This window comes from Neoarius graeffei, chromosome 12, assembly GCF_027579695.1.
Source record: "Neoarius graeffei isolate fNeoGra1 chromosome 12, fNeoGra1.pri, whole genome shotgun sequence".
Classification (NCBI taxonomy): Eukaryota; Metazoa; Chordata; class Actinopteri; order Siluriformes; family Ariidae; genus Neoarius; species Neoarius graeffei.
In genome coordinates this window covers 76,485,174-76,498,679 of record NC_083580.1, presented here as the reverse complement: position 1 = coordinate 76,498,679, position 13,506 = coordinate 76,485,174, and the positions used below count along the sequence as shown (strand labels likewise).

Below are 13,506 nucleotides of genomic sequence, written 5' to 3'. Positions count from 1 at the left end.
ATGAACATGACGAAGAAACAGCCTTTATTTTATCGCACATACACTTAAGCTCACAGTGAAATTCCTCCTCTGAAGCAGTGAACACAGCCCAGGGAGGAGTTGAGGGTTAGATGCCTTGCTCAGGGGACTTCAGCCCAAGGCTACCCCATGTTAACCTAACCAAAACACTGCATCCGGGAAACCCATGCAGACTCCACACAGAAAGGCCCCCATCGGCCACTGGGCTCAAACCCTGAACCTTCTTGCTGTGAGGCAACAGTGCTAACCACTACCCAAAACATGTGTCAGAATTGGGATTTGAACCCATGTCTCCATATGGAGACCAGAATACTTAACTGCACAGAAGGAAGAACCCCTTGAGTCTGGCACCTTAGACCACTCGGCCATCCTGATATGGTAATTAGGGTACTCCAATGGCCACCAGAAACTTTGGGATGTAGTAGAACGGGCCAATTCGTAGCATGAACCTCATCTCATCTCATTATCTCTAGCCGCTTTATCCTGTTCTACAGGGTCGCAGGCAAGCTGGAGCCTATCCCAGCTGACTACGGGCGAAAGGCGGGGTATACCCTGGACAAGTCGCCAGGTCATCACAGGGCTGACACATAGACAACCATTCACACCTACGGTCAATTTAGAGTCACCAGTTAACTTAACCTGCATGTCTTTGAACTGTGGGGGAAACCGGAGCACCCGGAGGAAACCCACGTGGACAACATGCAAACTCCGCACAGAAAGGCCCTCGCTGGCCATGGGGCTCAAACCCTCTTGCTGTGAGGCGACAGCGCTAACCACTACACCACCGTGCCGCCCCTAGCATGAACCTACGGTATAGCAATTTTGTGGTTCAATCATATCAACAGGGAGCAGAATCTCAAAGCAGTGTCTCCAACACCTTGTGGAAGCCATGCCATGAAGAATTGAGGCTGTTCTGGGAGCCAAATGGTATTAAAATTAGCATAGTAGCCAGACAGTGTATACTTTATCGTGCACAGTCTTTGTGCAGAATATTATTTTTCCTGCTGCTCTGAGCTTTACCTCAGTGACGATTACTCACTGCCTCTTATCTAATACGCTTCTCCATTCACTCACTCGTCTGCACTTTCACTCCCTCCATCTCCATTATATTTTATCGAGAACACTAGACTGTCTGTTACAGATATGAAATTTCTAATCTTTCGTTCCCACAATGTAGCATTTCACTGGTAATAAAACAGTATTATGCAAACTCCAAATGATCATAAAGGTCTGTGATAAGATGGTGAATCAGTTTCACAAGAGGCCCACAGAGTACTCGGGTATGAATATGTATGTGGATTCTGGGTTATTTCAGAGAGGTTTTGATTTGTCTTTGCACTGCTGATGCATTCAGAGGTTCAAAAATGTATCGTTAATCTCCACAAAGTACATATCTTTATCACTGTATTCATATTTCTTAAATGTTATAGGATCAGTTATCGGTGTCGTAAAGATAACATTAATAATTAATCAACTCCATGTTCAGGAAGTGCCTTACTTTGCTCAGGGTCACAGTGATTTTGGAGCCTATTACAGGAACACCACCCACTCTCAAACACAGTCACACCTAGGGGCTATTTAAAGAAGCCAATTCAAGTGTTTTGAGATGCTTTTCTGCTCACCACGATTGTAAAGAGTGGTAATCCAAGATGATACCATTAACTAGGCATCTGTGCCTGGATGGTTTTTGTTTCTTGCACCATAAACTCTGTGTAAGAGTGCATTCTGAGATCTTTTCTGCTCAAGACAGTCATAAAGAGTGGTTATTAGCTTATCCGGCCGACAGGTGATGAGCTTATGCCATCAAGTGTTGTCCGTCATCCATCTGTCGTCTACATTTCACAAAAATCTTTTCTTCTTGCTCAATTCTTCACTGATTTTTATTCTTTTTGGCAGGAAGGTAGGTCTACCTGGGGTGCATATAGCTTCCACCCAAATTTACATAATTGCAATTAATAATGAAGATATGGAGTAATTAATCAATCCCTAACTAGCAGTTTCCACACAAATCGCTTCTTCTCCCTGAATTCTTCACCGATTTTGATTCTTTCTGGCATGAAGCTAGGGGTACCTAGGGTGCATAGAACTTCTAGACAGAGTTGCTTCATTACAATTATTAATAAAGTTATGGACTAATTAAGCCTTAATTCAACAGCAGTTCAACAAAAAGGTCAATTCCTCACCGTTTTGGATTCTTTCTGGCAAATAGGTCAGTATTCCTAGGGTGTATATAGCTTCTATATATAGCTTGTATATAGTGTATATACCGTAGCTTGCAACATTTATTGCGCAAGGTGGCCCACTTTGGATCGTTCCTTCTGGACTAGACAGGGCCGGAGTGAGCTACGCCGTCTACGATAGTCTCGTTTTTACTTTTAGACTTATGGTATGTTAGATGGGGGAGGACCTAGTGTAAGTCTCATAGGTTTCTTTCCTCCCTCAGCATGTAGTCACTTATCGTTGTCATTATTTTTGTCTTTTTTATGTGCGAAATAAATACAAATAAAAAATAAAAGTTACCAGGAGTTTCTGAAACACTCCGACCAGCCTATCTGGTGCCAACAACCATGCCATGGTCAAAGTCTGACCTGAGATCAGATTTCCCCCCCCCCATTCTGATGTTTGATGTGAATATGAATTGAATAATTTTACCTGTATCTTCATGAGTTTATGCATTGCACTGCTGCCACATGGTATACAGTATGGTATACACTGGCAGCAGGTAGAAAGGTAAATGGATCTAAATCCACTGCATCCTGGTATGACCCTCGGTTCTCAGATGTTATAAGCAGCTTAAACCTTAATCTGGGCCTGGTGCATTCCCCAACAAGGCTTATATGACTATGGGGAATGCATCCACAGGAACAATTACTCTACATGGCCTTGTCTTAGAAGTGTATTACACCAAAGGCTGATTATTGTTGAGGAAAAAAAAATGCTTTTTTTGTTGAAGAGCCTACAAAGAGAGCCTGTTTATCAGAAAACTCGGTGCAGTATTCTTGAACTGTTCCAATCGCTTTCATTATAAAGGGATATTGTACATAGTTACTTTGTGTTGTGCAGATTACAGGAATTTTTTATGTTGGGGTTTTTTAGAGAAAGGTTTATGTTCAGGAATCTCTCAGGGGTCCAGCTGGTGGCCCAATCTCTGGGATACAGATTGTGTTCTTTTCTTTCTTTGAATAGAAAAGGATTCATAATCCATCAGAGGGAGGAAGAAAGGGATATATGTGTGTGTGTGTGTGTGTGTGTGTGTGTGTGTGTGTGTGTGTGTGTGTGTGAGGCGTGTCAAAAGAATGGCAGACAAAGCAGATTTTCTTGCTGTGACTAAAAATTGTAGATTCAAGAGCTGTTACATATTTATTTCATCCTCTAACTTTATTGCATTTTGTCTAAATCTTTTTGGAATCATTTGACCTTGCATTTGCATTCCTCACACGTCTTATTAAAGCGTGCTTTGTACAGCAGTATATCTTGCAAAAAGTAGAATTCCAAGACAAGACAACAATCCAAACCATGAGACCAAATCAACAGAAAAGTATTTATTACATATATTTTACCACAAACTTGTCACTCTCCAGAATCTGATGTCTGGCAGTTAGACGAGATCTGTCAAGAAGAGTGGGTCAGATTATTCTAGCAGCGTTTGGACAGGTTTGTGAGAAAAAAAAAATTACCTGATATTTTCTGTAGACATTAAATATTTAACTAACTTTAGCGGATCAGAGGATAAGTATTTGAACAGACTACTCTGTGGAAAAATGGTTGGGACCAAATCAGGCATGGTGGGGACATGTCCCAAGTGTCTTCAAAGCACAGTTACACTTTTTCTGGTTTGCTTTTAACTTTGTGAGATCACAGAACGCCCTTGGAACCTGAATATGATTCAAGTTTTATAATAAACAGCAGTTAATTTTTCATACAGTTTTGCAGTACAAAGGTATAAACAATGAGACCGTTAATGATGGCGTGGCTCACTCCGGCCCCATCTAGTCCAGAAGGAACGATCTAAAGTGGGCCACGTTGCGCAATAAATTTTGCAAGCTACATACACTATATACAAGCTATATATAGAAGCAATATCCACCCTAGGAATACCAACCTATTTACCAGAAAGAATCCAAAACGGTGAAGAATTGACCGAGAAGAAGTGATTTTTGTTGAACTGCTGTTGAATTAAGGCTTAATTAGTCCATAACTTTATTAAAAATTGTAATTAAGTAAATCTGTGTAGAAGTTATATGCGCCCTAGGTTCATGATAGAAAGAATCAAAATCGGTGAAGAATTGAAGGAGAAGAAGCAATTTGTGTGGAAACTGCTCGTTAGGGATTGATTAATTACTCCATATCTTCATTATTAATTGCAATTATGCAAATTTGTGTAGAAGCTATTACAGTGGTGCTTGAAAGTTTGTGAACCCTTTAGAATTTTCTATATTTCTGCATAAATATGACCTAAAACATCATCAGATTTTCACACAAGTCCTAAAAGTAGATAAAGAGAATCCAGTTAAACAAATGAAACAGAAATATTATACTTGGTCATTTATTTATTGAGGAAAATGATCCAGTATTACATATCTGTGAGTAGCAAAAGTATGTGAACCTCTAGGATTAGCAGTTAATTTGAAGGTGAAATTAGAGTCAGGTGTTTTCAATCAATGGGATGACAATCAGATGTGAGTGGGCATGCTGTTTTATTTAAAGAACAGGGATCTATCAAAGTCTGATCTTCACAACACATGTTTCTGGAAGTGTATCATGGCATGAACAAAGAAGATTTCTGAGGACCTCAGAAAAAGCGTTGTTGATGCTCATCAGGCTGGAAAAGGTTACAAAACCATCTCTAAAGAGTTTGGACTCTACCAATCCACAGTCAGACAGACTGTGTACAAATGGAGGAAATTCAAGACCGTTGTTACCCTCCCCAGGAGTGGTCGACCAACAAAGATCACTCCAAGAGCAAGGCGTGTAATAGTCGGTGAGGTCACAAAGGACCCCAGGGTAACTTCTAAGCAACTGAAGGCCTCTCTCACATTGGCTAATGTTAATGTTCATGAGTCCACCATCAGGAGAACACTGAACAACAATGGTGTGCATGGCAGGGCTGCAAGGAGAAAGCCACTGCTCTCCAAAAAGAACATTGCTGCTCGTCTGCAGTTTGCTAAAGATCATGTGGACAAGCCAGAAGGTTATTGGAAAAATGTTTTGTGGACGGATGAGACCAAAATAGAACTTTTTGGTTTAAATGAGAAGCGTTATGTTTGGAGAAAGGAAAACACTGCATTCCAGCATAAGAACCTTATCCCATCTGTGAAACATGGTGGTGGTGGTATCATGGTTTGGGCCTGTTTTGCTGCATCTGGGCCAGGACAGCTTGCCATCATTGATGGAACAATGAATTCTGAATTATACCAGTGAATACTAAAGGAAAATGTCAGGACATCTGTCCATGAACTGAATCTCAAGAGAAGGTGGGTCATGCAGCAAGACAACGACCCTAAGCACACAAGTCGCTCTACCAAAGAATGGTTAAAGAAGAATAAAGTTAATGTTTTGGAATGGCCAAGTCAAAGTCCTGACCTTAATCTAATGGAAATGTTGTGGAAGGACCTGAAGCGAGCAGTTCATGCCAGGAAACCCACCAAGATCCCAGAGTTGAAGCTGTTCTGTACAGAGGAATGGGCTAGAATTCCTCCAAGCCGGTGTGCAGGACTGATCAACAGTTACCGCAAACGTTTAGTTGCAGTTATTGCTGCACAAGGGGGTCACACCAGATACTGAAAGCAAAGGTTCACATGCTTTTGCCACTCACAGATATGTAATATTGGATCATTTTCCTCAATAAATAAATGACCGAGTATAATATTTTTGTCTCATTTGTTTAACTGGGTTCTCTTTATCTGCTTTTAGGACTTGTGTGAAAATCTGATGATGTTTTCGGCCATATTTATGCAGAAATATAGAAAATTCTAAAGGGTTCACAAACTTTCAAGCACCACTGTATATGCACCCCAGGCAGACCTACCTTCCTGCCAAAAAGAATAAAAATCAGTGAAGAATTGAGAGAGAAGAAGCGATTTTCATGAAATGTGGACGACGGACAACACATGATGCCAAACTCATCACCTGTCGGCTGGATGAGCTAATAATGTAAGAATTGACACTGTAATGCAGACATATTGATAATAAATCTTCTCTAACTCCTTTTCCAGACTACTTGTGCAGTCCGGAGGATAACGTGTACAACATTGACTTCACACGGTTTAAGATAAGGGACATGGAGACAGGGACAGTGCTGTTTGAGATTACAAAGCCTCCAGTAACGGGTGAGTCTGAGTGATCCGATTATGCAACTGTTCTCTCTCAGTGCAGATTTATTCTCGTAGCAACGGAAAGACAAGTGCTTTCTTCCTACCCCCTGTGATTTACCCTGAAATACGATTATGCTTACATTCATTTGTTAAGAAATTTAAATAGTAGGTTTCAGAGATTGCACCGATCAGGTCAATACTGGATGCAGAGCAGATATCTGAGAAAAAAAAAATTCATTTGATCTGATTCTGGAACAAACACACACACTGTGACCCTGTAGAACAGGATAAGCCGCTACAGATAATGGATGGATGGATATATATATATTTCATATTGTCCATCCCTGGTATGTTTTGCTGTTGCTACATGAAATAAAAATCTCTTTAAATCATGTAAATCCATGGTTGTGTGTCATCTTTATGTCTGTTGCATTAGACAAAGGTGGAGAGAAACGAGACATTGACCCCAGTGCTGGACGATTCGTACGATATCAGTTCACTCCAGCATTTCTACGTCTGCGTCAGGTTGGAGCCACGTAAGTAAGATGCTGTTTTATTACTGAGAAGAGCTCAAAATTGGTAAGGCGACACATTTTGACATTTAAATATGATTCCCAGAAATTAGACGTTTTTAATGGTTCATAAATGTGATGCCTTCAGCTCGACAAAAAGCCCTAATGCTGTCATTATGAAACGAACAATGAGTAATTGGATTGAACAGGAAAGAAGACGGCTGGTCAGAAGGAAAGAAACACTTAATAAATCATACTTTATCCCTGTTTGGTAAATGAGGCGGTGGGGTAATGTGGGGAGGTGTGGTAATTATGCTGCATTTGACTTACCTTGGAAGTGGGAATTCAGGAAATTGGAATGACGTAATTTTCAAATTTTGTGCAATCTAGCTACAAAGCTATAAACAAAAAACATGTTGTTTTACTATCTTGTTTACTGTTCATGTTGATTTGACTGTCACCTGCTGAAGGAGTTTAGATTAGAAATTTACAGAATAAATTACACAATGAAGAGATTCAAATAACCTCATCTGAATCGGTAAAAATTCCATTCTGTCCAGTGGGAATCAAGTCTTCCAGATAAAGACATTCCAGGAAATCTTGTTTTCTCTCATCTCACAAAAAACAAAATGAAATTGAACATAAAATGCAGAATAATTAATAGTTATTCCACAAAATCAAGTCGTACATGAGCTGATAGCCGACAAGGCGCATAGCACTGAGCTGATTGGCTATAATCCATGTACGACGAGAGTGGAATAACTGTTTTATTCTATCCACATTCACTGGATTTTGAGAAACAGAGTATCGGGGGTTTTTTTTGTTTCAAATTCAATAAATAAAAACTTCATACAAAACGTCTAACAAAATCATTTCCGCTTAGAACGTAAACAAACCAGCGAAATGACAGTAGCAATTTGGGAAAAATGTGATAATAATAATTCTTTAAAAATGAAAAAAAGATGCATTCTTAGCATCAAATGATTTTATTCCATATTTTGTTGCTTTTGGGCGGCACGGTGATGTAGTGGTTAGCGCTGTCGCCTCACAGTGAGAAGGTCTGGGTTCGAGCCCCGTGGCCGGCGAGGGCCTTTCTGTGCGGAGTTTGCATGTTATCCGTGTGGGTTTCCTCCGGGTGCTCTGGTTTCCCCCACAGTCCAAAGACGTGCAGGTTAGGTTAACTGGTGACTAAATTGAGTATGAATGGTTGTCTGTATCTATGTGTCAGCCCTGTGATGACCTGGCGACTTGTCCAGGGTGTACCCCGCTTTTCGCCCGTAGTCAGCTGGGATAGGTTCCAGTTTCCCTGTAGAACAGGATAAAGTGGCTAGAGATAATGAGATGAGAATGGGATTTTGTTGATTTTTAATTTTTTTATTTTTTTGGGTTTTGTTTTCGAGTAGAGTTTTAATTACATCCTTGGTTGGTTCAGCAACACGCACCGCCATTTTGTTTTTCTCTACTTATGGTATATGATATCCTAGTAGTAGAGTAGCCAATCAGAGTGCACGATTGCTCATATCCAGTGAATGTGGATAAAATAATAAAATATAGATGATGTATAAAAGGACATGTCAGCAAAGCAACACTTCCTAGCACAGGTACAGCCTGTGAACACATGCATGTTATGATCATGTGACATTGTAAGGCTCAAGCACAACTTGCAACAGCAAGCACTTAGGCATTGGGAGAGCGCAGACCTCCACCAAGGACAAGAGTTGACTCGTCTACAATATGTAGATCTCCAACTACAATCACTTTATATGTCTGAATGAGTCAAATTTACTAGCAATGTTCCGCAACATGGTTGTTTCACTTTAAGACATATTTTGAAAGCACTGTCCCCATGCTCCATGATGACTTCTTTCTGTATTACGTTTGAAAAACTAGCTTACATGTGTATCCCAGAGGATTGTTGGTAACCATGAATGTGAATTGTGCTTTGGAGTTATTGTATTTCTACATTGGCTATGTTTTATCAGTATTGAGTTTTACTGGCGTGGTATGGTGGTGTAGTGGTTAGCACTGTCGCCTCACAGCAAGAAGGTTCTGGGTTTGAGCCCAACGGCCGACAGGGGCCTTTCTGTGTGGAGTCTACATGTTCTCCCTGTGTCTGTGTGGGTTTCCTCTGAGTGCTCTGGTTTCCCCCAAAGACATGCAGGTTAGGCTAACTGGTGGGTCTAAATTGACCATAGGTGTGAATGGTTGTCTGTGTCTATGTGTCAGCCCTGTGATGACCTGGCGACTTGTCCAGCGTGTACCCCACCTCTCGCCCATAGTCAGCTGGGATAGGCTCCAGCTTGCCTGTGACCCTGTAGAACAGGATAAGTGACGATGGATGAATTTTACTGCCATCTACTGAATTTTAAGATGTATGGCATTACTGAGAGAAGATTTCCGCCAAAGCCGAATGCCGCGTCTCACAATGTTAGCAAAAGATAAACTGAATTTGTGGCTCCGCCCCGTGACTCAGATCCACTATAAAATTTAATGAGGTCTTCCTTGGCCCATGCTACACCCTTCCACCAAGTTTCATGGAAATCAGAGTGGTGGGTTTTCCACAAACGGATGGACAGACAAACAAACCGTACTGAAAATATAACCTCTTTGGCAGAGGTAACAAAGGTCAAAACCATTATTTTGTAGTGCTGTAATATGAAGTGTCTATATTATGGATGGGATTTTTAGTATGACAATTATGCATACATCATGAAGACATGCCCATTTCTGATTTATACAGAAATTGCTTATCCGGTGTCATTTGATCATAATTACTACAGACCTCCTCTGGGAGAATTACTTATGTCTATGACACAGATAGGGAAGACAAGGTCAGTGTGTCTGATTTTGTTACGAATAATAAGAGTGAATGGGCGGCACGGTGGTGTAGTGGTTAGCGCTGTCGCCTCACAGCAAGAAGGTCCGGGTTCGAGCCCTGTGGCCGGTAAGGGCCTTTCTGTGCAGAGTTTGCATGTTCTCCCCGTGTCCGCGTGGGTTTCCTCCGGGTGCTCCGGTTTCCCCCACAGTCCAAAGACATGCAGGTTAGGTTAACTGGTGACTAAATTGACCGTAGGTGTGAATGTGAGTGTGAATGGTTGTCTGTGTCTATGTGTCAGCCCTGTGATGACCTGGCGACTTGTCCAGGGTGTACCCCGCCTTTCGCCCGTAGTCAGCTGGGATAGGCTCCAGCTTGCCTGCGACCCTGTAGAAGGATAAAGCGGCTAGAGATAATGAGATGAGATAATAAGAGTGAATTTCCTATATGCTGCACTAATGTCATGTCAGTAAGTGTAGACTCTTAAATGCTACTTTCATTCTTTCCTTTGTTCCTCTCTGTTGTTATTTCAGTGTCGAGTTCACAGTGGGTGACATTCCCATCAATAACTTCCGCATGATTGAGAGACATTACTTCCGCAATCAGCTGCTGAAGAGCTTTGACTTTGAGTTTGGCTTCTGCATCCCGAGCAGCAAGAACACCTGCGAGCACATCTACGAGTTCCCGCCGCTCTCAGAGGAGATCAGTGAGTACATATAGCAATGTGCACTCCCAAATTATCCACACTGCTCCGGTTTTGCTCCTGCACAGCCTGGGGATAATCGGTTTAAATCCGAGCAGCTCAAGTGGTGATGGATAATGGCTTTTCTTAAACTAGTGTTGAACAGAAATGGTCTGTGGAGCCTAACACACGTTCCTGGGCCACTTTACCTCGCTCATTCATGCAATTATTCAATGTGGCAGCATGCATAATGTATAAAATTGTGCAGATTCAGTTAACGTTCACAAGAAACATCGGAATGGGGTGAAAACATGATATCAGTGACTTGGTATTGTGTTTGTTACCAGACAGGCTGGTTTGAGTATTTTAGAGTTTACACAGAATGGTACGAAAAACAAAAAACATCCAGTTATATTATATCAGATGAGAATGGCAATCTGACAAGGAAGGCGACAGAAACTCAAACGAGACCGTCAATGATGGTGTAGTCCCCATCTAGTCCAGAAGGAACGATCTAAAGTGGGCCACCTTGCGCAATAAATGTTGCTAGCTATACTGTACATACTGTATATAAGCTATACGTATATAGAAGCGATATCCACCCTAGGAATACCGACCTGTTTGCCAGAAAGAATCCAAAACGGCGAGGAATTGACAGAGAACAAGCGATTTTTGTTGAACTGCTGTTGAATTAAGGCTTAATTAGTCCATAACTACATTAATAATTCTAATGACGCAAATCTGGGTAGAAGTTATATGCACCCTAGGTACCCCTACCTTCATGCCAGAAAGAATCAAAATCGGTGAAGAATTCAGGGAGAAGAAGCGATTTGTGTGGAAACTGCTCGTTAGGGATTGATTAATTACTCCATATCTTCATTATTATTAATTGCAATTATGCAAATTTGTGTAGAAGCTATATGTACCCCAGGCAGACCTACCTTCCTGCCTGAATAAAAATCGGTGAAGAATTGAGAGAGAAGAAGCGATTTTTATTAAATGTGGACGATGCCAGACGGACAGACGACGAACAACATATGATGACGTAAACTCAGCACCTGTTGGCCAGATGAGCTAATAATAACCACTTTTGACAACTATGATCAGCAGAAAAGCATCTCAGAAAGCAGAACACACCAAACTTTAATGTGAATTTCGATGTGGTCTTCTGCTGGTGTAGTTTTCTGCTCACCACGGCTGCAAAGAGTTCTTACTTGAGCAATATTTGAGTTTCTGAAGTACTCAAACCAACAACCACGCAAGTCGCAGAGATTAGAGTCAAACACACACACACACCCATCCCCCATCGCCCAAAGTCTGATGTTTGATTAAAATATTAACTGAACCTGTATTTGGATGATTTTATGAACTGATCTGCTGCCAAATGATTAGCTGATTAAAGCGGCTGGTGAATGTATCCATATAACATATCTATGATCATAATAGATAGATAGGATAAAATCTGTACTAGAGTTTGATAAGCGGTGTCCTCTGTTTTGACAATCGCTACGTTTACATGCACAAAATATTTCAGTTTTCTGTAGAAGACAACGTCCGACTAAACTGTTTACACGGCTAATGAAAATGAATATTCCACTAACATTCCCGTTTACATGTGTTTACCTTGTAAACTGTTGTCTAGTTGGTTTGCGTAACACCCACAGAGCTGACTGTAAACAGGCAAGGTGCCATCAAAACCCTAACTGTAAGACATATTCTAAATACGCTGTATATGTGAGTTGTGCCACAGGATTTTTGTACCAGATGCTCTGTTTACATAATGCGTAGAAACGGCGTTGAAAAACATGCGATATTTTGCACCATTATCACTGGCTGATCCAGTAACTATCAACGAATAATCACCTCAATAGCGCCCCTACGGGATACATTTACCACTTTTAACATCATCCATGACTGTGTTGGACTGAGCCTGGTTCGAGAGGACTTGAGCCAGGGATTCGTTTTAAATGACTACCGTGTTGTTACTGTCCAGAACCAGAAATGAGTCAACACTCGACAGCGTCCATTCATTGTACATGTACTGACTGATTCGGAGTCCTGGACTCCATGTTTTCAACACTGCATGTTCAGAGGTTAGAAAGAATAAAAACACATTTTATGACTGACTATCTTGTATCAACAACGGTTCTAGCTTTGTTGGTAACATCTTGTACAGGTTAAAGTTGGTCCCGTGTTAGAAATGGAGTATCAGCGACTAATATTCTGATATCATTGGCACAGTGCCAAAAATGAATTTGGCATGGTGCCAACCAATCAATGAGGCATCAGATTAAATTACCTATAGCTGTTCTGCGGATCCATAGTAAAAGTCGTGTCACTCTGGTCCAAAACTGCACTTTAGATGGAAAATGGACCATTTTGGGTTGCGCGCACATGACTTCATGTCAGATTTACAGTCAATTCCCTCGGTCCAATTTCACTTTGGTTTGTATTTCCTGCATACAGAGGCTTGGTAGTGTAATGCAGCAGACAGAACTCAAAATCCATCATCTGAGCATCTGGTATGAAAATCTGGTGGATAGAAAAAGTGTACATACCCAGTTAAAATGATAGGTTTTTAGATGGAAAATGAATAACAAACAAATCTGTTAGGGGGGAAAACGTCTCATCTCATTATCTGTAGCCGCTTTATCCTGTTCTACAGGGTCGCAGGCAAGCTGGAGCCTATCCCAGCTGACTACGGGCGAAAGGCGGGGTACACCCTGGACAAGTCGCCAGGTCATCACAGGGCTGACACATAGACACAGACAACCATTCACACTCACATTCACACCTACGCTCAATTTAGAGTCACCAGTTAACCTAACCTGCATGTCTTTGGACTGTGGGGGAAACTGGAGCACCCGGAGGAAACCCACGCGGACACGGGGAGAACATGCAAACTCCACACAGAAAGGCCCTCGCCGGCCACGGGGCTCGAACCCGGACCTTCTTGCTGTGAGGCGACAGCGCTAACCACTACACCACCGTGCCGCCCGGGGGAAAACGTAAAAAATAAAAAACGTACAATAAGCTGGTTGCATAAGTGTGCACACCCTTAAACTAATACTTTGTCGAAGCACCTTTTGATTTAATTACAGCGTTCAGTCTTTTTGGGTCGGAGTCTATCAGCCTGCCACATCTAGACTTGGCAATATTTGCCCA

The 13,506-nt window shown here is 41.5% G+C and overlaps 1 protein-coding gene and 1 non-coding gene across 2 annotated transcripts in view; one reads left to right on the top strand and one right to left on the bottom strand.

Moving 5' to 3' along the window:
* The window catches only part of unc119b (unc-119 homolog b (C. elegans)), a 55,483-nt gene that overhangs the window by 35,622 nt on the left and 6,355 nt on the right, over nucleotides 1-13,506 (top strand). The window contains exons 2-4 of the mRNA XM_060935240.1: nucleotides 6,234-6,347; nucleotides 6,769-6,868; nucleotides 10,193-10,365. Coding sequence (XP_060791223.1) covers nucleotides 6,234-6,347; nucleotides 6,769-6,868; nucleotides 10,193-10,365 — 387 coding nt within the window. The remainder of the gene's footprint in view (nucleotides 1-6,233; nucleotides 6,348-6,768; nucleotides 6,869-10,192; nucleotides 10,366-13,506) is intronic.
* trnal-caa (transfer RNA leucine (anticodon CAA)) lies at nucleotides 283-393 on the bottom strand. Its single transcript has 2 exons — nucleotides 356-393; nucleotides 283-328 (listed from the first exon to the last, which is right to left on the bottom strand). It is a non-coding gene; the product is annotated as a tRNA-Leu (tRNA).